Here is a 27,476-nt window from a genome sequence, read left to right as displayed (position 1 = left end):
GGTCTGGTGGGCACAGGAACAGTGTGTGTGCAGGATCCGGGCAGGAATGGCACATGAAGCCTGGATATGGCGATAGACTTTTTTCTTTGGGCTACAGTATATTTAACATTTTAGAATCAGTTATCTACTGTTACAAACCAGTGTGCTTGATTTGGAAAAAAAAGAAATTCTGGCTTCTCTCTCAAAAGAAAAAAAGAAGAAAGAAAAGAGAAAGAAAGAAAAGAAGGAGAGAAGGAAGGAAGGAGGGAGGGAGGGGAGGGAGGGGAGGGAAGGGAGGGGAGGGAAGGGAGGGAGGGAGGAAAGAAACCTGGCAGCAGACCTACTATCCCTCCTGTCAACAACTGGCTGAAGCCAAGTAGCAGAGGCTCCTTTTTTGTGGGGTCCACACTCTCCTTTGAAAGCATTTCACACACTTACGTTTCCTGCTTGGCCTCCTGACTTAGAAAGTTTTTTAAAATGATATTTTGAGGAGCAGCAGATTTTCTGCAGTGGAGGGGGAGGGATGAAGCTGGAAATGTGTTGGAATCTGATCAGGAAAATGAAGCTGAGGGGCTTGGACTGTACTCTGTAAAGCTTTTCCAGGGCTCCCCATTGCCCACAGGGAAACCATAAAGTAAGTACCAGGGTGTAGGATACTGGACTGGGAGGTCACACAGCTGTGACTTGGCTGAGGTTTTATGGGAAGGAAGTGGCAATGCTGGGATCTGAGCCCAAGCAATTGATTTCAGAGTCTGCTTGTGGGTTTCTCACAATACCACCTCTTCTGCCTCACAGCAGCTGGTTTCAGACCCTGGTAAGCAGTGACAGGGCAGGGTCAGGCAGCAGGGTGTAGTGGTTGTGGCTGAGGGCTCTCTGCCACCTCGGAGCTGTGTGACCCAGAACAAGTGGTTTGCCTACTCTGTGCCTCTGTGTCTCTGTAGGAACTTCACAGAGTGCATAGGATTTGTGGTGTTCACAGCTGGTGATGGCTGTTATGGGGGCGGGGATGGGCAGTCAAAGAGCAGTTTGGGGACTAAACTGGGGGGAGGTCAGGACAGAGCTGGGGCCTGGGGGTTGTGGGCCATCCTGAGATGGCAATCTGGAGGAGGATACTCGGCTTGGGGGAATGTGAGTTCACTTTAGGACACAGGGAGCTGGAGGTACCAAGGAGGTTCCCAGAGGGGAGGACTGAGGCTGCGGAGGCGTGGAGAGGATGGGAAAGGGGCGTCCCCTCCCACGGGGATTGGGAAGGGTCCAGGCCGGGTCATCCTGTGGAGGAGGGGGCAGGGAACGCGGCGCCCGGCGGCCCCTTTAATCGGGGGCGCGCGCCAGCCGGCCCGCGCGCTCTCGCCGCCGTCGCCGGGCCGGAGTGGGAGCCGGAGCGGAGCCCGAGCTGGGGCCGGAGCGGGTGGAATGGAGCCCCCGCGCGCGCCCGCTCTGCGCCGCCTGCTGCTGCCGCCGCTGCTACTCCTGCTGCTGCCACTGCCCCCCCGCGCCCGCGCCAAGTATGTGAGGGGCAACCTCAGTTCCAAGGAGGTGAGCGCGCCGGGCCCTCCCCTGCCACCCGCCAGGCCCTCGAGGGACGAGAGGGAGGGGAGTGGGCAGGTGCCGCCCCGCCCCCTGCCGCCTCCCCCGGGCGGTCCCTGAGTGCTGCGCGGGGGCTGGGGTGGGGGGTGGGCAGGCACAGTGCGGGACTGGGTCTGGGTTGAGGCTGAGGGGGGCCATTGGGTCGAGAGGAGACTCGGGGATTGTAGGAGGGACATTGAGGTCAGAGTTGGGCGAGGAGGGGGACCGGGTTGGGAGAGTCGGAGTTTGGGGTGGGGGTGGGGGACGCCGAGGTGGTGCTGAAGGGACAGCACTTTTCACTGCGCATTGAGCCTGAGTTCACACTCCTGTTCAGGACCAGGAGAGGGCCGTTTGGAATACTCCCAAGCACCTAATGGTCTCTGGGACCACCGTGAGGGCATGTGTGGATAATTAGGGCAAAGCCGGTGGGATGGTATCCCTGATAAAAGGTGTCCAGGATGGGGATCTGGCCCTCCAGGGTCTTTCTCAGGCGCCTGGCAAATGGGAGAAGTGTTTGAAAGGAGGGGAAGAAACTTGGGGCGGGGGGGCATTTGAAGGAGGAATCCTGGAACCAAGGTGAAAGGATCGCAGAAGAATTTTGGAGGTGACTTGGTCCCCTTACGCTTCTTGGGAAAGCAGGTATTCCAGGGTAGGGAAGAAAAGTTGGGGGGTTGTCTGTGGAGTCGAGGAGAGTTCTCAAGGGACTCAGAAGAGGGTCTGAGTGGGCCCCTTTTCCAGGACTGGGTGTTCCTGACGAGATTTTGCTTCCTCTCGGATTACGGCCGACTGGACTTCCGTTTCCGATACCCTGAGGTGAGCCTTCCCCAAGCACTCACCATGCTAAGGCTGGATGCTCCCTTGGCTTCCCAAGGCAAGGGTTACCCCAGCTCCCTATGCTCCCCCAACCCCCCAAATCTTTGGGTCTGCAGGCCAAGTGCTGTCAGAACATCCTCCTCTACTTCGACGACCCATCCCAGTGGCCAGCCGTGTACAAGACAGGGGACAAGGTGAAGTCTGTGAGGAGGGTGTAGGGGAGGGGCGATAAGGTTGAGGCTAGCCAAGGAGTGACCATGGCCCTGCCTCCCCTAGGACTGCCTGGCCAAGGAGTCGGTGATCAGGCCAGAGAACAACCAGGTCATCAACCTCACCACCCAGTATGCCTGGTCAGGCTGTCAGGTATGGGCCCAGCTTGCGGGGAATGGGCAGGTGCTGGAGGTCAAGGGCCAGGGGGAGGCACAGGCAGGCTTCAGCCTTCTTGCTCCTCCCCAGGTGGTGTCAGAGGAGGGAATGCGCTACCTGAGCTGCTCTAGCGGCCGCAGCTTCCGCTCAGTGCGTGAAAGGTGGTGGTACATTGCACTCAGCAAGTGTGGGGTAAGGGGCTGGGCCGGCCACCGGGGCCTGCCTTCTCCTCCTTGCCTTCCTGCCGACCCCCTCCCTGCCCAGGGCCCCCCTTAGGCCTCCACACTCCCCACAGGGAGATGGGCTGCAGCTGGAGTATGAGATGGTCCTCACCAATGGCAAGTCCTTCTGGACACGGCATTTCTCTGCTGATGAGTTTGGTGAGCATACGGGGACCCCAGATCTTTTGTGGGAGCCTGGAGCCGGGAGCCTGTTGAGGGACACCCATCCTGACTGCACGGTTTCCTCCTTCCACCAAATTGGCAGGGATCCTGGAGACGGATGTGACTTTTCTTCTCGTCTTCATCCTCATCTTCTTCCTCTCCTGTTACTTTGGATGTGAGTCCAGCACATGGGGTGTGGGGGGGAGAGATGGGAGAGGGGAAACAAGGTTGGAGGAGATGAGCTGCTCTCCCCTCCTGTCTGTGTACAGCCTTCCCCACCCTCCTTCCAGATTTGCTGAAGGGTCGCCAGTTGCTCCACACGACTTATAAAATGTTCATGGCTGCAGCAGGAGTGGAGGGTGAGGTGTAGAGTATTCCAACTTTTGAGTTCTGTGAGAGGAGGGCCTTAGGGCTCATGTACCTGGGCCTAAGCAAGGAGGGGCTGGGGGCCTGGACTCCTGGGTCCTGGGAGAGGAGGGGCTGGGGGCCTGAACTCCTGGGTCAGAGGGAGGAGGGGTCTGGGGCCTGGACTCCAGAGTTTCCTAGGTCAGTGGGAATAAAGGGTCTAGAATCCTGACGGGGCTGAAGAAAGGGTTTTGGTCATCTGGATCATAGTGTTAGGGAACAGTGATGCCCTAAAGCTGCTTTCTGTCCTTTCCTCTCTCTGCCCATCCTCCCCTCAGTCCTGAGCCTCCTGTTCTTCTGCATCTACTGGGGCCAATATGCCACTGATGGCATTGGCAATGAGAGTCTGAAGATCTTGGGTGAGAATGAAGTGGGTCCGGGAGGGTGCTGGGGCTCCTCTCCAATTTGAGCCTGTGTCTGAGCTGCCCTCTCCTCCCTCCTACCAGCCAAGCTGCTCTTCTCCTCCAGCTTCCTCATCTTCCTGCTGATGCTCATCCTTCTGGGGAAGGGATTCACGGTGACACGGTGCCCGGGCTGGGGCGGGAGGGACCACTGTGGGGGGTGGTGGCTGGGCTAGGGAGCAGGGCAGAGATTGGGCTGGGGGGGTGGCTGCGCCCTCCTCTCTTGACGGCCCCCACGCCTGCTGTCCCCCCTCACGGCATGCCGCCAGGGGCCGCATCAGCCACTCGGGCTCGGTGAAGCTGTCTGTCTACATGACCCTGTACACCCTCACCCACGTGGTGCTGCTCATCTATGAGGCCGAGGTGAGTCCTGCCTGCCACTGCTCAGGCTCTGCCCTGTCCTCCTCGCCCTTCAAAGCTTTTGGTGGCCTCTTCCACCTGTCTGCTAGCCCTTCCCCACATCGCGCTCTTCCTGGCTCCCTCTCTCCCACTCTGTGGTTTTCCGCCTTCCCATCTGTCTAAGTGCATTCCTCCCCTCTTTACCATCTCTGAGTAGCTCTCTTCCTCCTCCCTCTGTCTCTCACTGTCTGTCACATTTAATGCTCAGTGTCGTGATTAAGTTCAGGAGTCACACAGACCTGGATTCCGCTCTGGTTCTCCCACTTCCCAGCTGGCTAACCTTGGCTGATGGCCCCCCTCTCTGGGCCTGTTTCCTCTTCTGTAAAATTAGGAGGATCTTACCTACCCCAGGGGACTTCTCTAAGGCTTTATATCACCTTGACTTTGGCCAAAAGTCTTCCTGCTTAGCCTCAGTTTCCCCTTCTGTGAAGTGGGGTGAAAATAAGACCTACTTCATCAAGTTGATGCCAATGGAAAAGCTTACACATGGTGCTGTTTAGCCCCCAGTGTTGGGCCCATGGTAGCAGATATATTCTCCATCTTTTCGCCCTCTCTGTCTACTTCTATATGCTTTCATCTCTATCTCTCATTCTCCTGCTGCTTCTGTCCTGACCAAGTACCTCTGCCCCCTGGGTACCTGAGGGTGGGATCTGGGGTCCCTGTGTGGAGGGCTGGAGGCCAGGGCTATGACCAGCCTTCTCCCTTGGGTCCAGTTCTTTGACCCGGGCCAGGTACTGTACACGTATGAGTCGCCAGCGGGCTACGGGCTCATCGGGCTACAGGTGGCAGCTTACGTGTGGTTCTGCTATGCCGTGCTCATCTCCTTGCGCCACTTCCCAGAGAAGCAGCCCTTTTATGTGCCCTTCTTTGCTGCCTACACCCTCTGGTGAGACGTGCTGGGCCCCCAACCTGTCCCTGCCTTCCCCGGCTTCTCAGAAATGGCTGTTCCCAACTCAAACCCTCCTCTTGGAGGCAGATGGGCTTTCAAGTTAGGCAGCTGTCACCAGAGTCTGCCACTTACTCACTTTGTAACCTGGAAAGAATTACTTTCCCTAAGTGAAAAAAAGAGTGCCTCAGGTTACTTACCCATAAAGAAAGGCTGTCAGGGGTATCTCCTGCAAAGGGTTATCTTGAGCATGCATAGGGCAACAGATGAGGGCTTCGAGTCTGGCACATAGTAAATGTCCAATAAAAGCTAGTTGTGATATTTTTTATTCAACATAACACAGCAGTAAAGTAGATGGATTCTAAGCCAGATTGCCTGGGTTTAGACCCAGTTCTAAAGCTTGTAAACTGTGTGACCTTATACAAGTCAATTAAATTCTCTCTGCCTCGGTTTCCTCACCTGTTTAATGGGGATGGAAGTTGTACCTGCCTCATAGAGTCACTGTGAGAGTTAGATGACCGTATATATGTGAAATGCTTAGAAACAGGTTTGGCATGCAGTAAGTCCTTAATTGTTTTTATCACATGTTAATTCATTCATCAAACATCTATTGATTTCCTATCAGGTGCCAGGATTGGGGTGGGATAGAACTGAGTTAAATTCAACCTACTCCTTGACCCCCCCCCCCCAAATTTCCCATGCCAGTGGGATTCCTGTCTCCTTTTAACCTCTGGCTTTTGAAGGTCACACTGGCTTCCCTCCAGTTTGGGACCCACTTGGGACCTATGTGTGTGCATAGCAGGGTATTTGGGGCCATGGGGTGGGGTGGAAGGCAGGGACAGTGTCTCTACAGACCCAATACCTCCCCTTCAGGTTCTTTGCAGTTCCGGTCATGGCCCTGATCGCCAACTTTGGGATCCCCAAGTGGGCCCGGGAGAAGATTGTCAATGGCATCCAGCTGGGGATCCATTTGTATGCCCACGGCGTGTTCCTGGTGAGGCTGGGCATCCAGTTGGGGATGGGAAACCAGTGGGTGGAGGATACATGAGGCTCTCCACGCCTGAGCTGCCTGAACCTTCTGTTCTGAGCTCTTGATCCATTTCCTTCACTTCATCCCTTTAGGCATTCAATAGACACTTACTGAGAGCCTGCTGGGTTCTGGCAGGCTATTCCACTGTATCCCCCAGAGTCCATCCTCTTCTATTCCTCTCTCCCACTTTTGTGCCCTGGCCTCTTCCCCCAACCCCACCCTCTTTCTTTGCCCCCCTCCCCATTTCCATCCTGACCCTGTGTCCCTAGACTCTCACTCTTCCCTTCTGTATCCCCACTGCCTTCCCTAAGCCCCTTGGTCTCTCCTCCCCCCTCTGCCCCACACTCTTCCATCTCTGTTGCTCTATCACAGGAAGAAGCAACTGGGGTGGGTCAGGCTGGGGCTTCAGGGGGCCTAAATCTGAATGGCAGCAGAGGGTTCAAGCACCAAACCTCTTCTTTGCCTTGGTTTACATCCTATCTGGCCTTCTGGCTGACAGTTCTTCTATCCATCCATCCATCCATCCATCCATCCATCCACCATTCAACGGACACCTGTCTCGAACCAGCCTCTGTTTCATGCTGGGAACACTCACGTGCATTTATTTCGTCCTCTTGTTTAATTGGCAGAGCAACCCCAGACAGGATGGATAACCATCACTGAACCCACTATACAGAGAGGGGAAGCTAAAGCCCAGAGAAGGGAGGTGACCTGCCAGGCTCCATGGCCTTTGGTGGCAGGGGGCAGGGGGACTTTGAACCCAATCCTTCTCCAGCAGACCACAAGATCTGGCATAAGAAGGAATCACACAGGGAAATAGGCATTGCTGAAGACCCCGGCTCCTGACTCAAGGGGTCCACCATGTATTCTTTGCAGGGAATATACTGAGCCACTGAGGGAGGGGGCCAGGTCCCACATGTTCTACCCTAGAACCTTAGGTACAGACTCACTTTCCCGGGACAGTCCCTCTTGAGGCTCTGTTCCAGGAAGTCACAAAGGGACAGAGAGAGGAGAAATGCTGAGAACCCACCACGTGCCAGGCTCTGCACCAGTGGTTTTCATTTCCACCTTCTCTTCATCTTTCCAAGTAGGCACTGTAACCCCTTTTCTGCAGTGAGGCTCTGGGAGTTTAATCAATGTGCCCCAGATCCCACACTCAGTGAGCTGTGGGGCCGGGAGGTGGGGTGCCCTTTCTGTTATACCTCACCTTCAACCAGTTTCCTTCCTAAAAATGCTCATGTTAGCTCAGCACAGCTCCACCTCTGGCACTCTACTGTTCTTCGGTTTCAGCTCCTTGTTCACTTATTCAGCAACTACCTTAGAGGGACTGTGCTGGGCTCCCGTGTTGCAGTGCTAGGGTCACACCCGGTCCCTGCCCTCATGGCCTGCCAGCTAATTCAGGAGACATCTCTGCATTCAACCAATGTTTATTGAGAGCTTGTATGTGTCAGGCACTGTTCTAAAGGTATTGGGGATTCAGCAGGGAAGAGAACAGTCAAGTACCTGCCCTCATGGAGCTAACATTCTAGAGTCTGTCAGTTGCTGTCCAATTGAACTTTCTGTGTTTATGAAAATATTCTACAATCTGTGCTGTCCCATACAATAGCTACTAACCACATGTGGCTATTGAGCACTTAAATGTGGCTAGTGTGACTGAGAAATGAAAGTTTTAGTTTAATTTTGATTAATTTAAATTTAAATAGCCACATATAGCTAGTAGCTATCATACTAGACAGAGTAGGACGCTGAAGCTTAACCATTCAGTGATAACTGGCTGATCAGGGCTCTGATGGAGGAAGCATCGGCAGAGTAGTAAGAGTTGTGATGGACGGGAAAGGTTAGAGGCCAGGGCACTGCGAGAGCTCAGGGGAGGCGCCTAATCCAGTTGAAGGGTTTCAGGGAAGCGGGGGATGTCAAGTGAAGGGGAATCCGCAGGGCCTCATGTTTATGGAGGCAGCCTGAGGCCTGGACAGTCCTTCTCCAACCTGCGCCTGCCCTTCGCCCCAGATCATGACACGCCCTTCGGCGGCCAACAAGAACTTCCCGTACCACGTGCGCACATCGCAGATCGCCTCGGCCGGAGCCCCAGGCCCCGGAGGAAGCCAATCCGCAGACAAGGCCTTCCCGCAACACGTCTACGGGAACGTGACGTTCATCAGCGACTCGGTGCCCAACTTCACGGAGCTCTTCTCCATCCCCCCGCCCACCTCCTGCGTAAGCCCCGCGGCCCCGGCGCCGGAGGAGCTGCTGGCGCCGCCCCTGGAGTACTTGACCCCGCTCCCGGCCCCTCCACCGCCCTCCACGTCCAGGCGTCTGAGCCCACCCCCTGCCTTTCGCACCCCCAGCGCCCCAACGCCGCGCCGCGACCGTCCCCCGGCGCCCGCGCCCACCTTGCCGGACTGGGTCCTGGCGCTGTTGCGTACGCCCCCTCAGACACCCCGCGCGGTGCCCCCGCCGCCGCCGCCGCCGGCCTTCCGCGGTTCTCCCCCACCTCCCCGGCCGCCGCCGGAGTTCGCCCGGCGCACCCCGACGCCGCCCCTTGAGTACCTGGCCCCACTGTCCAGGCTCCCCTGACTGACACCTGCGCCCACACCTCGGGAGGGGGGATCATCGGGGGAAGAGGGACGGGCCTTCGGGGCCGCATCTGCCCCCCGTGGGTCCTGGACGGCCTCTGACCCTGACCCCCCTCCCAGGCCGGGAAGCAGGTGGAGGAGACAGCGGTGGCGGCGGCGGTGGCCCCGAGGGGCCGCGTGGTGACCATGGCCGAGCCGGGCGCGGCCTCCCCGTCCCCTTCCTCTCGGTTCCCCAAGGCGGCCGACCCGAGCTGGGATGGCCCGACGCCGCCCTACCAGCCGCTCGTGCCCCAGACAGCGGCGCCGCACACCGGCTTCACCGAATACTTCAGCATGCACACGGCCGGGGGAACCGCACCCCCGGTCTGAGCACCCCTGCCCGCCCCTGCCCCATGGGCCGCGCGCCGGGCCCCGGCCGGACTCCGGCCGGGCTCCGGATTCCCGCTCTATCCCGGCCCCAGGGCTCTGCCAACCCCGGCCTTCCCAAACCTCCCCACCCCGCGCGCCCAGGTAGGGGTGCGTAGTGTCCCGCTCCCGCCCCTTCCCCCGACTCTTGTGCCAAACGGTCCCGCGGGAGCCGCTCTCCCCGTCCCCTCCCTCAGCCCCTGCCCCGAGCGGCACCGGATTCTGGGCTCCCGCTGTTCCGTGACCTCCGGCCCCCTGGCCCTCTCCGAGACCTCTGACCCCGCCGGACCCCGGAACACCAGTGACGATCGCCGGGACCCTGCCTGTGACTCTCCAGGACTCCGCGACCCCGAGCCACTGCTCCCGGGACGGATGTTGTGAAGCTAGTCTCGACTCATACCTTCCCTTGGGATCTCTGTGACCTAGGACCCGTACTCTGTCCACCCTATCTCCATCCCGGAGGCCCTCCCTCAGGTCCTTGGCAGAAAGACTTTTTTCCCCTTCTTGCCAAAATAAAGAGGATTCGTTGAGTTTTTATGTTTAAGATGGGCTCTTTTACATCTTGACAGTTCTCAGAGACGGGGCTGAGCAAGAACCGTTCCAGGCTCGGGACCTCAGTGCGCCCAACTGTGAAATGGTATCTTGGGAGGGGCCTGCATAACCTGACCTTTTGTTGACCCAGAATCTGGGAGCCCTGAAAATATGAATCATCATCTAGCAGAGTGCTCTTATTGTACGGCTTCTTTATTTTTACCTTCTCTTCCCCAGTTAGAGGCAGACGCGCCCTCCAGTGGCCGACGCTTCGCTCAGCCACCTGTGCCGGGAGTTCGGGTTACGATTTTAGCACTGCGCATGTGTGATTCTCACTTCGCCAGCCAAGGAGGTCACTGCTGCGCATGCGTTTAGGGACAAATGGGCGGGGAAGTTTCCGGAAGTCTCCCTTTGTGGAGGGGTGGGATTGGGTGCTCCGCAGTCCTCCCAGGGCCGCTCTGACCTGCGTCTCCGCGACTCTCGCCTCCTCTCCGGCCTCCCTCCCATCGCGGCCACTCGGCCCCCGCCCTCTCTCCCTCCAAGCGGGTCTTCCCGGGGCCGCTCTGGCCCGAGCGTCCCTTCATCTTTCTGATCTGGCTCATCCGGCTCGGAAGGGAGGCGCGGGTGGGTGAGCAAGGGAGTTCGTCTGTGGTGTCCAGGCCTGAGCCCCTGAAGACTGACTCTGCCCTGGGCACCCGCTCGCGCCCCGCCCCTGGCTGGAGGGGGGTCTCTCCCGGAGGACCATCCGGGCCAGGCCCGGCCCGCACTCTATGTAGGCCCCCGCCGAGCTGTAGAGCCCTTCGCCCACTGGGGACCCAGTGGTCTATAAGGTCCATTTCGGCCTGCAGCGGCCCGTTTATGAGGTCAGCCAGCGTATGGGGGCCCATGTCTATAAGGGACTCCCATGGCCCCTAGGGGTCTGCCCCGTACGTAACGACCCCATTTACGGGGTTTTCCGTGGGTCTATAGGGCCCACCCCTCGGTTTCCAGAGCCCATCAACAGCGGAGGTTTCCTTCGCGGGGACAGCGACTCCTGGACCTCCCTGGTCTACAAGGCCATGTCCCATCTATAGAGGTCGCATTTGCAGGTCTTCAAACCGGGTGGAGGGGCTTCTCCGGGTCTTTAGGACCCGTCCCTCTGTAAGGGTCAGTGCTGGAGACAGCGATGGCCCTGGGCCGGGCTCTGGCTGCGGCGCTGGCTCTATCTTTGGCCGTGCTGGGGCCACTGTCCCCTGGGGCCCGGGCAGGGGACTGCAAGGGACAGCGGCAAGTGCTGCGGGAGGCGCCAGGCTTCGTGACAGATGGTGCGGGCAACTACAGCGTCAATGGCAATTGCGAGTGGCTCATCGAGGGTGAGTGGGGCCGTGTGGGTCACACACTGGCTGGTGTGCTAATTCATCCATTTGTGCAATCTTGCATCCACTCACCATGTTCCCAGAACCGGTTCTGGTGCAGGCCCTTTGCTCTAAAATGCAGCCAGCCTAGGCCTTGCCTTGGAAGGCCTTGAAGTCTGATGGGGGAGTTGCACCCAGACCCAGACGGACAATTACAAGCCAGAAGCATCAGTGAGGGGTATTCTGAGTAACTGTTAGAAACTCAGGCTCTGAGCCCAACCACCTGGCTTCAAATTTGGGTTCCACTTATTACCAGCTTTGTGAATTTGGGCAGGTGGCTTCCTTCCTTTGAGGTTCAGCTTTCCCTTCCTGCAAGTGTGGATAGTAATAGTATTCCCCTCATAGGGCTGTTGGACTTAAATGAGAACAGGTATTTACTGTGCCTGGCACATAATAAATGCCCAGTAAATGGTCTTAGGATTATTAGTGTTGTTCTTTTAAAATTACTTCAATAAAAGCATTTCTTTCAGTCATTCATGTGCCAGACATTGTCTTTGCCTCTGGGACATAGCAGAGACCTCCACAGCCCCAGCAATCCCCGATGACTTGGGGCTTGGAATCCAGTGGGGGAGGCAAACATGTTAACAGACAGTCCAGTCCAGAGTGGTAGGGGCTGTGATGGAGGAACCCCACGGGCCTGGGGAGCCCAGAGGAGGTGCCTGACCTGTTGGGTGGGAGAGAGCAGAGAAGGCTTCCTGGAGGAGATGTCTGAGCTGAGATCTGAAGAACCAATAGGAATTAGCCAGGAGGAGGAGAAAGTCATTCCAGGAAGCGGGAACAGCCTGTGCAAAGGCGCCATCTCTACCCTCCTGGGCTCCCAGTCTAGTGGGGGAAACAAACCCACCCCCAGGGAGTGGGAATCCCAGAGATGACATCTGACTTAGCCTGGGCTATACCTGAGACTAGAGGCATGTGCAGGAGAGAGCAAAAGGGCATTCCAGGTAAGAAGAATAGCCTGTGCAAAGGCCTGGAAACAGGAGGATATGATGCTTTTGAGGAACTAGAAATCTGTGTGCTGGGACACAGAATCCAAGAAGACAAACAATGAGCCAGAGGTTGGAGGGTTGGGAGGAAGCAGGCGGTGTAGGACGTTGTGATTTTTGAGCTGTGTCCTGAGGGCAGTAGGGAGGTGGAAGAGAAATCCAAGACAGTGGCTGGAGAGGTCCAGGAAGGCTCCCTTGGCAGTGGATGAGGAGCTGGCCTCCAGGGAGAGGTGGGAGTCCCCCAGAGGAGGTCCTGGGCAAAGGCCAGAGGTGTGACAGGGTCTGGATCGTGCAGGGCCTCCTTTTGCAGCCTTTGGAGCTTGGTCTTTGTCTGGGGACACTGGGCATCTATGGAAGGTTTTGAGCAGGGGAAAGACATGATTTAATTTACGTTTTAGAAGATCTCTATGGCTGTTGTGTGGGGTATGGATGAAGCATGTTTTTTGGGGAGAAGTGTGTTGTCCCCAGCTTGGGGGCCATTCCTGTATAGGGGATGAGAAGAGAATGGGAAGTGTGTGTATGTGTTAGGGGTATAAATCATTCTCCGGCTTTGAAGAGCTCCAGCCTGGTTGGGGATGGACACAGACATTTAGCCCCCGGTGTGCTCAGGGCTGAGACCGAAGGAGGTGCAGGGTTGGGTAGACGGGCCTAGGGGAGTGAGAAGACTCTGCTGGGGGTCACAGAGGAGGAGCCACCAGAGCAGGGTTCTGAAACATACAAAGGAGTTTACCGGGTGAGAAAAGGGAACAGCCTCTAGGAAGACAAAAGAGGGCCTGGTGGGTCTCAGGAGCCATGTCTAGGCTTGTCTGGTCTGGCTAAACTGTTGGCTGGGAGGAGCGGAGGGCACCAGAAGGAGGGGAAGAGGGGCCTTGAATGTCATGCTGAGCAGCTTGACTTTTCTCTTGGGATTGATGGGGAGCCAAAGGGGGATTTTGAGCAGGAGTGGGGCATGGCTCTCAGGCTGGGTCGGGGGTGGACTGGAAACTTGGTGTGCTCGTCTTGTGGGAGAGGATGAGTTCTGAACTGGGGCAGGAACTAAGGGGGTGGAGAGGCACGGAGAACACTGAGAGATTTGTGAAGTTTCACCAGTGAGACTTGGGGGACCGATTGGCTGGATGTTGGGGTAAGAAGGAGTCCAGGAGACTTCTGGACCCCCCTTGAGCTCCCATCCTTCCCAATGTCCGTCACCTCTAAGAACCAACATGCTCCCCCATCTATTAAAAAATAAGCAGCTGACCCACTTACTTTTGTACCGTGTTCACACTTCATTGTGGCCAGTCCTCATAACATCCTCGTGAATAAGAGGCATATGCCTTTGAAAAGCAGGGGCATTTAGTGTCAGATCTCTGTCCAGGATGGTCTGGGGGTTAGGCCTATGTTGGGCAGAAAACAGAAGGACTTGAACTTAAGGTGGAACTTGGGGAAGGCAGATGGTAAGCCGGCCCCTGATGGGCACTTGGCAAAGATGTGCTTGTTGTGATTCTAGAAACAGAGCTTTATAGTTTGGTTGCGGCTGGTAAGATTCTGGGAGGTCTGGCTGCCTGGCCTGACTGAATTGTTCTGCATTCTCCAGACCACAGCTCGGGGTCTATGTGTGATGTTCTTGGGGGCTCTGGCCAGAGCCTGAGGGAGAGCTGCCAACTTCAGTATTCTGTCTTGTGCATCTCTTCCTTCCTTCATCCAGTATCCAGAGCCCTTTTTCAACACCAGGCCCTGTTCTGGGCAATGTCGGGGAGGGATCCCCAAGATAAGTAGGCCCAGGCCCTGTCCTGTGGGCCTCCTAGGCTGCAGGAGAGACACACCTGGACACAGATGGTCCTGGCCCAGAGGAATGAAGGTTGTATTGGAAAATGAGAACCTAGAGGGGCACCTAACCCAGCCAGGGGGCATCAGGGAAGGCTTCTTGGAGAAGGTGGGGAAGTTTGCTGGCAGGAAGGGAGAATGTGCTCTAGACAGAGAGAAGAACTTCTGCACAGGCCCAGCTCCTGATAGAGCTATAAGCCGTGGGGTGATGTGAGACAAGTTGAGACTCCAAACACCAGGTTAGGGAGCTGGACTTTCTCCTGGAGATGGTGGGGAGCCATGGAGGGCTTTTGAGCGGGGGAGGGTAAGGGCCAGATGTCGAGCTGGGGAGATCTCTCAGGGACCCATGTCAGCGCAGGCCAGGAGGCCAGGAAGGAGGCTGGATCACTGGTCCTGGTGAGGGAGGACAAGGCCTGGGCTGGCATGTTAGAGTCACCATCTAGGATCTTCATACCAGCCTTGGTGGCTGAGGAGAATTATCCCCATTTTACATCAAGGAAACTGAGGCCCAGAGAGCCCATGGAACTGGCCCAAGATCACACAGCTCGTGAATAGTGGACGAGCATCTCCAGTCTGCAGATGGGTGTACTGAGGAGCATGGGTAAAGGGGCTGGCCTAGGGTCAGGAGCAGAGCTGGAACCCAGGTCTCCTAGTCTCCTCAGCCCACAAGCCTTCCCTGAGCCCCTAGTGGGAGATGTGGGCTGAGAGAACCTTCTGCAACCAGGACCTGGCAGAGAGCAAGAAGCGCGACAGTGCTAGGAGTAGTAGCATTCTGAAGTGCTAGGCCGTATCATAAGCGCTTTAGGTGCATTATCCGTTCTGGCCTCCCATGTGGTCGCAGTGAGACCAGCGGGGACTGCAGTCATCTGAACGCTCACCTGGGCCGGGCTTCCAAGAAGGTTCCCTCACAGGGCTGGCAGTTGGTGCCGGCTGTCAGCTGGAAGCTCAGCTGGGGATGACAGCTGGGACGCCTGCACACGGCCCCTCCACGTGACTTTGGCTTTTCATAGCATGACAGCTGGGTTCTGCGAAGGAGTATTCTACGAGGCCCAGGTAAAAATTGCAGGCTTCCTCTGATCTAGCCTTGGAAGTCCCAGAGCATCACTTCTTCTGGTTTGTATTGGCCAAGCTAGTCTCTGAGGCTCTTCCCAGATACAAGGGGCCGGGAGTCAGCCATCATCTCTTGATGGGATTAGTGGCCAAGAAGTTTGAATCGACCAGAGTGATTATATCCCCGTTTTACGGATGAAGAAACAGATCCAGAGAGGTTAGCTGACTTGCCCAAGGTCACACAGCTAGTGGCTAGTAAGTGGCAGAGCCAAGATTGGAGCCCAGGCAGTCTGGCTCCAGAGTCTGTGCCCGTAGCTACTATTCAATACAATAAACAGAGAGAAGAGACCCTGGGTGGGGACAGAGGGGAGCTGTGGTGCTCCAAGCTTCAGTCTTTGGCCAGGGGGAAGCAAGGGACCTCTTCCCTGAGAGCTCTGTTGAGCCCGGAACAGAGGACCCTCACAGAGGCCCTTTTCCAGCTGGGAGTATTGCCTCTCTGCTCACGCCTGGACTGACCCTCAGGCTTGGGCATATCTGAGGCTCAAGCATAAATGGGAAGTTCTGTGTGACCACTGGGATGGGGTTCCTCTCTCTGCACTTCAGTATCCGCATCTGAATAGGAGGCGGTGTTCAGCCTGATCTCAGGGGTCCTTTCCAGGGATGATACTGTAATTTCTTCTTTGAGCTTCTGTCCCTCTTGCTGTCGCAGCTCTGACCTCCCTGGGCTGTGAGCCTGGGAGCCCCTTGAAGGCAAGGCCCAGGTCTGACTCATCTTTGGGCCCCCATCCCAGCGTTATGAGGAGCAGGGCTCGGTGTTTGTGGGGGCGCTGCATGGAGGCATGGGGAGAGGGTCCACATCTGAGCCTGGCCCACCTGTTCTCACTGCTCAGCCCCGAGCTCCCAGTACCGGATCCTGCTGGACTTCCTTTTCCTGGACACAGAATGCACGTATGACTACCTGTTCGTGTATGATGGTGACTCCCCCCGCGGGCCCCTGCTTGCCAGTCTGAGTGGGAGCACCCGGCCTCCGCCCATTGAGGCTTCCTCAGGCAAGGTTGGTGGGGCCAGGCTGTGGGGCTGTGGCTGGAGGATCCGAGTGGAGTACGCAGGGCAGGCGGGTGGATACACAGAGGGAAGCGAAAGGCGGGGGGCTTGACATCAGTCAGAAGGATACAGGGACAAAGGAAGGTGGAGCGAGACAAAGAAAGGAGATGGGGACCCCAGGGTGGGGTGGGGGCAGGAGTGGACCCCCTCCCAGTCCAGCCCCAGAGCCCTACCCACCTTGTGCCTGCAGATGCTGCTGCACCTCTTCAGCGATGCCAACTACAACCTGCTGGGCTTCAACGCCTCGTTCCGCTTCTCCCTGTGCCCGGGGGGCTGCTACAGCCATGGGCAGTGCCAGCCCCCGGGGGTGTGTGTCTGTGAGCCGGGCTGGGGGGGCGCTGACTGCGGCCTGCAGGAGTGCCCAGCCTACTGTGGCAGCCATGGCACCTGCGCCTCGGTGAGCCTGCCCCCAGCTGTGTCCCCCTGGGGCCCTGCCCTGTGATCACAGCTCCCGCTCCTGTGTCCTAGACCTGACTCTGCCCCTGCCTGAAACAACCCCTGCCGTCCCATCCTCTCCCATGACGCTGACCCCGCCAGGGGCCCTGCTCCCTCCTACGTTCTCCTCCCTCTCCTTCCAGATCCCACTCCCCCCACCCGTTACTCCACTTCCACTCCACCTTCCCTGGGGGCCCCTCCTCTGCCTGAGCTCACTCCCAGCCTCACCTGTAGTCCGCTTCTCACCTGTGAACCTGCCTGCCTTCCTCATGCCAGGCCTGACTCCACCCTCCCACCCAGCCACTCTGTCTGGCCTTGGGCCCCCAGCCATGACTTCTGACTTTTGACCACTGACCTTGGGCCTAAGCCATGCATATCCAGCTTCGGGACTGGATCACACCTTGAGCCCTCCCTGCCTTGACCTCCCCAGATCTGAGCTCTTCCAGCCCAGGCCGACATTGACTTCATCAGTTTTTTTTCTCCAACCTGTCTTTCTATCTGTCCTCATTTTCCTTTCTGGGTCTTTTTCTTTGTTCTTTCCCTTTTTCTGTTGGTCTGTCTTCTTTTCTCCTCTCCTCTGCCTCCCTCTGATTGTGTCTCTGTGTCCATCTCTTCCTGTCTGTTGGCCTGTCTCCTTCCTGTCTCTTTCTTTGCCTCTCTATCTTTATTTTTCCATCCTCTCCTTTCCTGTTCATCTCTCTCCTTCTCCGTTTTGCTCCATCTGTCTCACTCTGGCTCTCTCTCTGCTCCCTGTCTGTTTCTTTCTCTCTCTCTCTGTCCCTGCCTTTGTGCCCCCTTTCCCCCAGCCCCTGGGACCGTGCCGCTGTGAGCCTGGTTTCCTGGGACGCGCCTGTGACCTGCACCTATGGGAGAACCAGGGGGCTGGCTGGTGGCACAACGTGAGTGCCGGGGACCCCGCCTTCTCCGCCCGTATCGGGGCGGCTGGTGCCTTCCTGTCCCCACCGGGGCTGCTGGCTGTTTTCGGAGGTGAGCAGATGGGATATGAGTCTGGGGTCTAGAGGCCTGGCAGCCTGTGGCCAGGGCCTGAGACTGTCCACCTCTCCACAGGCCAGGACCTCAACAGCGCCCTGGGTGACCTCGTCCTGTACAACTTCTCTGCCAACACCTGGGAGCGCTGGGACCTGAGTCCTGCCCCGGTATGGACCCCACCTCTGCCCTGCCTGGAGGTGCCTGTCCACTCTGTCAGACCCAGCCAGGGTGCCCCAGAGCGACCCCATCACCCTGCACACCCCCAGCTCCCGCAGCGTGATACATGACCACCTGCACCTCCCGCTTCTGCTTTTGTGTCTTTGATTTTCTTTCTTCTTCGTTTATCTTCCTTTCTGCATCTTACCTTTCTGTGTGTCTCCTGTCTCTCTTGGTCCATCTTTCGGTTTTTGTTTCTGACTCTTGGTCGTCTGCTCTCTCTCGGTCTCTGTGTCTCCTCTGTGGGTTATACCTCTTACTCTCTCTACTGGTCTCTGTCATTTCTCCCTGACTCCGCCTTCTCTTATTGTGTTTCTCTGTCACACCTCTCTTTTTATTCGCATGTGTCTGTCTTTCTGGGTCCGTCTCTCTCCTTTTCTCTCTTTGCATGTCTCTGTCTGTCTTTATCTCTGCCCCTCTCTCACCTTCTCTTTCTCTGTATCTCTGTATCTCTGTCTCTCCATCTTGCCCTGTCTCTGCATCTCTCTCTGTCTTTCTCTTCCTCTGTGTCACCATCTGTTTCCCTCTCCATCTCTGTCTCCTGGTCTCTTCCTCACAGGCTGCCCGTCACTCCCACGTGGCTGTGGCTTGGGCCGGCTCCCTGGTGCTGATGGGTGGTGAGTTGGCTGACGGCTCCCTCACCAGTGACGTTTGGGCCTTTAGTCCGCTGGGCGGTGGCCGCTGGGAGCTTCTGGCACCAGCTGCTTCCAGTTCCTCAGGGCCGCCAGGCCTGGCAGGTCACGCGGCAGCCCTAGTGGACAGCATCTGGCTCTATGTGTCTGGTGGCCGCACCCAGCACGACCTCTTCTCCTCTGGCCTCTTCCGTTTCCGCCTCGACAGCACCAGTGGGGGCTATTGGGAGCAGGTGATTCCGGCAGGTGGGCGGCCCCCTGCCGCCACCGGCCATTCCATGGTGTTCCATGCCCCGTCGCGTGCCCTGCTGGTTCACGGTGGACACCGGCCCTCCACTGCCCGGTGAGTGACCTGCCCCACAACCCATGCCTTGCAGGGCCAGGCCTGGCCTGACACCCTGGGCCTTTATGCTTTAACGGTCTTTGCGCACTGATAGACCCCTGCAGTCATTCAGTCACCCCGTCTGTCATTCATTCACTCATTTGTTTATTCACTCATTTACTCCCCGACTCACACATTCTCTAGTCTGTCATTCAATCTCTTGGTCACTTGCTTCCCCACGCACTCCCACTCATCCAGTCATTTAACCAACCCCTGCTTGGTGTCTAGCCCTGGCTAGATTATGCAGGGAACCCAGAGATCAATCAAACCTGGGTCCTGCCCATGAGGAGCTTCTAGTTCTGAGGGGATATAAATCCAGTAAAGCCAGTCTCAACTATGGGTGATCACACAACTCCTAAGAGTCCAGAGGAGGGAGAGAGGCCCTTCCTGCCTCAAGCTCCTCCTCTACCCCTCCCCTACAGGTTCTCTGTGCGGGTGAACTCCACCGAGCTCTTCCACGTGGATCGGCGCGTGTGGACCACCCTGAAGGGCCGGGATGGGCTTCAGGGCCCACGGGAGCGGGCCTTTCACACAGCCAGTGTCCTGGGCAACTACATGGTGGTCTATGGTGAGGAGGCGCCCCGATCCCACCTACCTGCCTGCCTGCCAGGGGCCCAAGGCTGAGCTGAGGCTCCCTGCAGGGGTGTCCTCACCTCCCCCAGGCTTGCCAGCTGTGCTCCTTTCCTCCTTTCCCAGGGGGCAACGTGCACACCCATTACCAGGAGGAAAAGTGCTATGAAGATGGCATCTTCTTCTACCACCTTGGCTGCCATCAGTGGGTGTCGGGGGCCGAGCTTGCCCCTCCAGGAACTCCTGAGGGTGAGTGGCCCCTCTCTTTCCATGAGGGGCTCCTGAGGGTCACACTTGCTCCCACAGTGATACTGGGCTTTGGGCAGGAGCCACCCCGGTCCTTGTTGGGGTGAGCCCAATATCCTATCGGAGCTGGCCTCAGGAGGCACACCTGCACTAGAGCTAGGACCAGGGCATTGTTGCTATGGAGATGGGAGACATTTTCAGAAGCATCAGATCTAGGTTCCAATCCAGGTTTTGCCAGTTATCAGCTGTCCCAGGGGACTGCCTACAAAGAAGCAACTTCTTCAAGGTCACACAGTGGGCAAGTGGCAGAACCAGGATGGCCATTCCTAAACAATCTCTTGTACAAAAACCATCATTTAATCTCTCTGCACCTCAAATTCCCCCTCTGTAAAATGTAATAGCACTTAAACCACTGGGCTGTTGTGAGAATAAATTGAATAAAATGAAGTGAAGAAAGAAGACAGTCCAGTGAAGGGCTCAACACATTGTCCTAATAGCGCAAGGCCAGAGGGCTCACCTGGAGGGGATGTGGAGAAGCCTTTCAAGCTCATTAGATCAGAGACTGCTTTGTGAATGGGAAGAAAGTCACAGGCCCTCTCCTCAGAACGACACTTGTGTGCATAAACTGGGCATATCCTTTCAGGGGACTGTGGACTTCCCAGAGGCCCATCTGTTCTCCCCACCCTTCTGAACAGAAGAGTGAGGACAAAGGACAAACATAAAAGAAGGGACAGTAACATTTAAGGGTTGGGCAAGAGGAAGGGTCCCCAAGGAATCCTGTTTGACCATCAGGAATGGGACTTCCCTGGTGGTGCAGTGGTTAAGACTCCACGCTCCCAATGCTGGGGACCCGGGTTTGATCCCTGGTCAGAGAACCAGATCCCACGTGCATGCTGCAACTAGGAGTTTGCATGCCACAATTAAGGAGCCAGCAAGCAGCAACTAAGGAACTGGCGAGCCGCAGCTAAGGAGCCCGCCTGCTGCAACTGAGACCCAGCGCAACCAAATAAATAAATAAATAAATAAATATGTAAAAAAAAAAAAAAGGAATAAAGCCTTAGCCTGGCATTGGAGGCCTCCAATCCAGGGCTCCAGTGCTTCTCCTGTCCCTCCTTCAGGCCCCTTCACTGGGTAGGCCAGAGTGTGAGGTTTCTGGAGGCCTCTTCCTTCTTTGTAGATTTTGATCCTCTGGGCCAAGTCCCATACACTTACAGAGCATACAGGTTAGTAAGAGTGTGAGGGAGTCACCAATCACTGACCGCTTACCCGTCAGTCAGGACTCTTGGTTGTAAGTGACAGAAACCCCACCCAGCCAGCTTAAGCAAAAAGAAGAATTTCTTGACTCACTTGAGTGAAAACTGGCTGCAGGCTGGCCTGGATTCAGGTGCTCACATAATGGCATGAGCCATTTCTCTCCCCAGTTCTCAGCTGGATTTCCTTCAGTCTGTAGCAGGTTTGCCTTTTGTAGATGGTTACCAGCAGCTCTGGGATTATATCCTACCCCTTGAAAATGCCCAGAGGGAAGACAGTACCTTTTTCCCAAGAATTGTAGCAATTGGGTCCCCTCCCTGAGCTAGTCACTGACTCTGTCTTATAGGCCTGGGCTCAAGCCCGGCTGCTGCTAGAGGCAGGGACAGCTCGACTTGAGCCTTGTGGACTGTGGGTGGGAGGGGTGGTTTTCCAGAGGAAAGTCAGCGGCTGTCACCAGAAGGGAGGCTGTTGTCAGACAGACAACAACGGGTGAGAGCCAGGCAGCCGGCCCCACCGCTCCCCCAGGGCAAGGTTCCATGCACGGAGGAGGAGACCAAGACTCAGAGAAATCGGGTCTCCTGCCCAAGGCCACACAGCTCGTCAGTAGTTGATCCATGATTTGAAACCAAGGAAATGGTAGATCCAGGATTTGACCCCAAAGATCATGGTCTGTCTGGAAGGTGACTTGGGCAGCAGTGTGGGAGCTCCAGGAGGTGAGAGAACTAAGACTAGAGCAGGGCCAGGCAGGCTGGGAGGGTTTCCTTGGGCAAGTGGGGTTGAGGCACAGGAGAGTCAGGGGTGGTCCTCAAGGTGGGAGCCATGAAGGGGGGATGGGGGGGGTCACATGTCCTCTGGGGGTCTGTATTCTCCTAGGCCGAGCAGCACCTCCCAGTGGTCGGTACTCACATGTGGCGGCTGTGCTTGGTGGCAGTGTCCTGTTGGTGGCAGGGGGGTACAGTGGCCGGCCCCGTGGGGACTTGATGGCCTACAAGGTGCCTCCTTTTGTGTTCCAGGCGCCTGCTCCAGATGTGAGCACTGGGGTGATAGGGAGAGGGTGGCTGGGGAGGAGGTAGCATGTTTCCCATGGTTAAGGGAGGAAGTTGGGGGGGGTCCCTGGGAGAAGGAGAGGAGGTCCCTAGGGCCATGAGAGGAGGGAGGTCAGTCCCCAGGTCCAAGGGAGGAGGAATGGTGGGTGGTCCCTGGAGCTGAGGGCAGAGGGGCAGTGGTCCCTGGGGCTGGGGGAGAAGTGGATAGGGGTCCTCGAGGTTCTGAGCAGTTGGGGTTCCCTGGGCTCATCAAAGCGAGCGAGGACGTGGGAGCAGGCCCCAGGTCTGAGGCGCCCCCTGCTCCCTGCCCATCTCTCTACAGTACCACCTGGACTATTGCTCCATGTACACGGACCACAGCGTCTGCTCCCGAGACCCGGAATGCAGTTGGTGTCAGGGAGCCTGCCAGGCTGCACCGCCTCCTGGGACTCCCTCGGGGGCTGTGAGTGACTGTCCTAGTACTCTGCCCCTTAGCACGGAGACCTGGTCCGCAGTGTCTTCTTCTGCCCAGACCTGCGCATGGGAGACTCGTTTTCACACCTAAGATCGGCATTCCTGACTACTGACCCTTGAACCTTTGACCCTCTTCCCGATCCTTTTGAACTTACGTCTCTGTCCCTGGATCCCCCACCCCTGTCCTCTTGATCTTTCTCGTTCCAACTCAGCTTTCAATTCCCTTCTCCAATCCCCTGACCTTTCCGCCCCAAGCCTCCTGAATCCACAGCTTTTCCCAGGTCCCTTAAGCCCCAGTGGATAGTGACCCCTGTCTTTCCCTTCTCTGCAGTGTCCGGCTGCCAGCTGCCTGGGCCTGGGCCGCCTCCTGGGTGACTGCCAGGCCTGCCTGGCGTTCAGCAGCACCGCCGCTCCTCCCCGGGGGCCCGGCGCCCTGGGCTGGTGCGTACACAACGAGAGCTGCCTCCCTCGGCCTGGTGAGTGTCCAGTGGCAGTGTGGGAGGCGGGGCAGCATAGCACCCCACACCAACCCCCATCTCCCGACCCTCCTGTCCTCACAGAGCAGGCCCGCTGCCGAGGGGAGCAGATCTCAGGCACCGTGGGCTGGTGGGGGCCCGTACCTGTCTTCGTTACGTCCCTGGAGGCCTGTGTCACCCAGAGCTTCCTGCCTGGCCTGCACCTGCTCACCTTCCAGCAGCCGCCCAACGCCTCCCAGCCTGACAAGGTGGGGAGCCAGGGGATGGGGCCCAGTGTGGAGTGTTGAAGGGCTTGGTCTTAGAGTTTTCATTTTTCAAATGGATCTTTATCACTCTTGCGTTTACCCCTTAAGTCTTTACGTGCAAGGGTCTGATTTTCCTTATTGACTTAAGAAAAGTTTTAACTGTGGTGAAATGCACATAACATAAAACTTACCATTAGTGACATTTATCACCTTCACAATACTGTGCAACTATCACCACTCTCTAGTTCAAGAACATTTTTTTTTTTTTGGCTGCACCGTGCGGCATCCAGGATCCTAGTTCCCCAACCAGGGCTCAAACCCGCGCCCCTGTGGTGGAAGCGCGGAGCCCTAACCACTGGACCACCAGGGAAGTCCCCAGAACATTTTTTTTTTTTCTTAAGCTGCGCCAGGTCTTAATTGCAACCCACGGGATCTTCGTTGAGGCATGTTTTTTTTTGTTGTTTTGTTTTAAATTTATTTATTTTATTTTTATTTAAAAAATTTTTTTTGGCTGCGTTGGGTCTTTGTTGCTGCGTGTGGGCTTTCTCTAGTTGCGGCGAGCGGGGGCTACTCTTTGTTGCAGCGCTCGGGCTTCTCACTGCGGCGGCTTCTGTTGTTGCGGAGCACAGGCTCTAGGCGCGCAGGCTTCAGTAGTTGTGGCACGCGGGCTCAGTAGTTGCGGCTGGTGGGCTCTAGAGCACAGGCTCAGTAGTTGTGGCGCACAGGCTTAGTTGCTCCGCAGCATGTAGGACCTTCCCGGACCAGGGCTCGAACCCGTGTCCCCTGCATTGGCAGGCGGATTCTTAACCACTGCACCACCAGGGAAGCCCTGTTTTTTTGTTTCTTTGTTTTTTTGTTTTTAGTTGCGGGATGTGAACTCTTAGTTGCGGCATGCATGCGGGATCTAGTTCCCCGACCAGGGATTGAACCCGGGCCCCCTGCACTCGGACCATGGAGTCTTACTGCCCAGACCACTGGGGATGTGCTCCCCCAGAACATTTTTATAACCCCAAAAGGAAACCCCAGGTCCATTAAGTAATCACTCTCCATTCCCCTCTCCCCTTGGCCCCTGGCAACCACTGACCTTTTTCTTTTTCTGTACCTGGGTTTGTTAACTCTGGATAGGTCACATAAATGGAATCTTATAATACGTGGCCTTTTGTGTGTGACTCCGTTCACTCAGCATAACGTTTTCAAGGCTCCTCCGTGTTGTGGCATGTGTCAGGACTTTGTTCTTTTTTTTTTTTTTATTTTATTTATGTATTGATTTAGCTGTGTCAGGTCTTAGTTGTGGCACATGGGATCTTTAGTTGCAGCGTGAGGGATCTTTAGTTGCAGCACGCAAACTCTTAGTGGCGACCTGTGGGATCTAGTTCCCTGACCAGGAGTCGAACCCAGGCCCCCTCCATTGGGAGCACAAGAGTCTTAGCTACTGGACCACCAGGGAAGTCCCAGAACTTCGTTCCTTTTTATGGCTGAATAACATTCCATTGTATGGCCATGCCATCCATGTCCATGCATTAGCTGATAGCATTTGGGTTGTTTACACCTGTTGGCAAGTTTTTCCTTTTTAAAAAAATATTTTATTTATTTATTTATTTATTTATTGGCTCTGTCGGGTTGTAGTTGTGGCACGCGGAATCTTTCATAGTGGTGCTGGGGCTCTTTGTTGCAGTGTGCGGGCTTCTCTCTAGTTGTGGCGTACAGGCTTCATAGCACGTGGGCTCTACAGTTGTGGCATGAGGGCTCTCTAGTTGTGGCGCACAGGATTAGTTGCCCTGCGGCATGTGGGATCTTAGTTCCCCATGCCAGGGATTGAACCGGTGTCCCCTGCATTGCAAGGTGGATTCTTAACCACTGGACCACCGGGGAAGTCCCTCTTTTTTTTTTTTTTTTTAACTGAGGTATAATTGACAAACAACCTTATATTAGTTTTAAGTGTACAGCATAATGAATTGATATTTGCAAATATTGCAATGAAAACCTATTTTCAGCATGAGCGGAATTGCTGGGGTAATCCTATGTTTAACTTATTGAGGAATCATCAAAGTGTTTTCCACAGTGGTTCCTTATTAATTAAAAAAATAGGTATTATAGTCACATGGTTCAAAAACCATAACAATGGAGACTTCCCTGGCATCCAGTGGTTAAGACTCTGAGCTTCCAGTGCAGGGGACAAGGGTTCGACCCCTGGTCGGGGAGCTAAGATCCCACATGCCGTGCACAGTGTGGCTAAAAAAAGTAAAATAAAATAGAATAAATGAATCCTAGATAGTTAAGAACAAAAACAACAACACAATAAAACCCCACAACAGTGTAAAAAGTTGTTGAGTGAAAAGTCTCTTCCATCTGCCCCAGTCCTCACCCCTCAGTGTGGGAAGCTGGCCTCAGCATCCCCCTAACTCAAGACCACCCTAACTCTCCCCAGAAGATCTATTTGGATTTCTTATATATCCTTCCGCTGTTTACAACTATTCAAATACAAGTAAATGTGACATTTAATTATTTTTCTTTCTTGCACCAAAAGTAATACATTATCTACACTGTACTACCACTTTCTTTTTTTTCTTTTTTCTTTTTTTTGTTGTTGTTGTTTTTTCATTCTCCTTTTTTTTTCTTAATGTATCCCGGCAAGCTTCCCATTAACAGAACTTAGGAAACACCCTCCTTTTTTTTTTTTTTTTTTCAACAGCTTCATAATATTCCATTTACATTCTGATGCCGTAGTGTTACAGTTTATTTAAACAGTCTCCCATGATGAACACTTGGGTTGTTCCACTCTTTTACAATTACAAGAACACATACTAGCAGTAAATCACGTAGTATGTGCGTCGCTTCAAACGTTGGAATTGGATCTGGACTCTTTTTTTTTTTTAAACATATATACTGGTTCATTATATAACAAAGAACGTGATACATAGGATGAGGTCCAGAAGGGGCCTGAGCTTCTGTCCCTGTGGAGTTGGGGTGTGACACCCTCCTGGCACATGAATGTGTTTACTAACCTGGAAGTTCTCCAAACCCCCTAGTTAAGGGATCTGGACTCTTAAGGGCTTAGGTGGAAAGATGGGGTGTTGAGGAAGAAGATGCTGAAAGGTCCGGGGTCTTGGAGTTTAATGAGAGGTGGAGATGAGCAGGGGCTGGGACCCTGTTGTCTGCTGTTTGAGTCGGGGTCCCAACTCTTCTCCCAGAGTAACCGTGGGCGAGCTATCCCCCCTGCTTCTGGCCTCAGTCTCCCATTTAGTAAACTAGGGAAGGAGATCGGGTTGCCCGGTCTTTTCTTTTCAGCTCTGATGTGGCTGGAGAGGTGTGAGGACCGTGGGGCGATGCAGAGAGGTCCTCATGCACGCCTCCCTCCTTGGCTGGCACAGGTCTTGATTGTCCGCAGTACCACCATCACCCTGACACCTAGCTCAGAGACCGACGTGTCCTTGGTCTACCGTGGCTTCATCCACCCACTGCTGCCAGGAGGGCCTGGAGGGCCAGGGGCTGAGGACGTGGCCGTGTGGGCCCGGGCCCAGCGCCTGCACGTACTGGCCCGGATGGCCCGTGGCCCTGACACGGAAAACATGGTGAGGGTGCCTGGGACATGCAGGGGGCTGTTTATGGTAAATATGGGGGCTTGGATGTGTGGTGGGGAGGAGGAATGGGGAGAAATCAGAGGCATGGGATCTATGCTTAGTGGCGGGAGGGCCCTGGGGTTTTCAGCTGTGAACAGAACTGGGTTGGGGGGGTGGATTTTGAAGAAAGGGGAAGGTCTGAGTTACCAAGTCAGACTCCCCTGAGGAGGAGGTGGGTTGCTGGGAGGTTTAGGGGCACTTGGAGGTTTTGGGGGTCTAAGAAGCTCTGAGGCCCTCCTGGGAAGAGGAGGGGGTGGGTGCTAGGTGGGTTTGGGGCTCTTGGGGGTTTCAGGGGGTCAGTGTGGGTGGAAAGTTCTGAGGCCCCTGTCTGCCCCTCACCCCTATTTCAGGAGGAGGTAGGGCGCTGGGTGGCTCAGCAGGAGAAGGAGACGAGGCGCCTGCAGCGTCCAGGGTCTGCTCGCCTCTTCCCACTGCCTGGCCGGGGCCACAAGTACGCGGTAGAGATCCGGGGCCAGCTCAACGGCTCAGCGGGCCCTGGACACAGCGAGCTCACCCTGCTGTGGGACCGGACTGGCGTGCCAGGTGGCAGCGTGAGTACCCAGGTCCCCGCCTCTGACCCTACCCCAGCCCCTGGCCTCAGATGCCCTGGGCCACAAACTAACTCCCTTGACCCTGACCTCTTACTCCTTGACTCTTGAACTCTGGGTCTCACCTTGAACCCCCACCCCAAGACCCCAACATCTGACCCCCAGAGTCTGACCTGATCTCATATTCTGACCCCTGCCCACGTCTCTGACTCCTCCTGCCCTGATCTTGCTGACCCTGACTTCTGCCCTCCATACTTTGACCTCTAATCTCTGGATTTTCTCAAACCCTGATCCC

The 27,476-nt window shown here is 55.9% G+C and overlaps 2 protein-coding genes across 9 annotated transcripts in view; both read left to right on the top strand.

Moving 5' to 3' along the window:
* The first annotated feature begins 1,332 nt into the window (after positions 1-1,332).
* Positions 1,333-9,736, top strand: TMEM145 (transmembrane protein 145). 6 transcript variants are annotated; one of them, XM_007168346.2, is made up of 15 exons: positions 1,333-1,515; positions 2,284-2,358; positions 2,475-2,552; positions 2,635-2,721; positions 2,815-2,916; positions 3,020-3,104; positions 3,211-3,282; positions 3,398-3,466; positions 3,791-3,871; positions 3,959-4,037; positions 4,183-4,276; positions 5,026-5,198; positions 6,072-6,192; positions 8,236-8,442; positions 9,404-9,736. In XM_007168346.2, the coding sequence occupies exons 1-15, from the start codon at positions 1,393-1,395 to the stop codon at positions 9,482-9,484; spliced, it is 1,527 nt and encodes a 508-aa protein (XP_007168408.2). In that variant the 5' UTR covers positions 1,333-1,392; the 3' UTR covers positions 9,485-9,736. The 6 variants fall into 6 exon arrangements, with proteins under 6 accessions (XP_007168408.2, XP_057389436.1, XP_057389435.1 ...); XM_057533453.1 differs by having other exon boundaries at positions 3,377-3,466; XM_057533452.1 differs by lacking the exon at positions 9,404-9,736 and adding an exon at positions 8,922-9,290.
* Positions 9,737-10,161: 425 nt separating this feature from the next.
* The window catches only part of MEGF8 (multiple EGF like domains 8), a 41,716-nt gene continuing 24,401 nt past the window's right edge, over positions 10,162-27,476 (top strand). For 2 of the 3 annotated variants that reach the window (XM_057534202.1, XM_057534201.1), the window contains exons 1-14: positions 10,162-11,089; positions 15,858-16,021; positions 16,262-16,468; positions 17,313-17,493; positions 17,575-17,663; positions 18,272-18,687; positions 19,149-19,294; positions 19,423-19,545; positions 21,667-21,821; positions 22,162-22,281; positions 22,624-22,768; positions 22,853-23,016; positions 26,385-26,585; positions 26,984-27,184. In XM_057534202.1, the coding sequence (XP_057390185.1) occupies positions 10,903-11,089; positions 15,858-16,021; positions 16,262-16,468; positions 17,313-17,493; positions 17,575-17,663; positions 18,272-18,687; positions 19,149-19,294; positions 19,423-19,545; positions 21,667-21,821; positions 22,162-22,281; positions 22,624-22,768; positions 22,853-23,016; positions 26,385-26,585; positions 26,984-27,184 (2,499 nt within the window). In that variant the 5' untranslated portion in view covers positions 10,162-10,902. Of the gene's footprint in view, positions 11,090-15,857; positions 16,022-16,261; positions 16,469-17,312; positions 17,494-17,574; positions 17,664-18,271; positions 18,688-19,148; positions 19,295-19,422; positions 19,546-21,666; positions 21,822-22,161; positions 22,282-22,623; positions 22,769-22,852; positions 23,017-26,384; positions 26,586-26,983; positions 27,185-27,476 lie in introns of those variants that run through there. The other variant, XM_057534203.1, reaches the window with a different exon arrangement.

Source organism: Balaenoptera acutorostrata, chromosome 19, assembly GCF_949987535.1.
Source record: "Balaenoptera acutorostrata chromosome 19, mBalAcu1.1, whole genome shotgun sequence".
In the NCBI taxonomy this organism is placed as follows: domain Eukaryota; kingdom Metazoa; phylum Chordata; class Mammalia; order Artiodactyla; family Balaenopteridae; genus Balaenoptera; species Balaenoptera acutorostrata.
The sequence above is the reverse complement of the archived record's forward strand: the minus strand, read 5'-3'. Positions and strand labels throughout refer to the sequence as shown.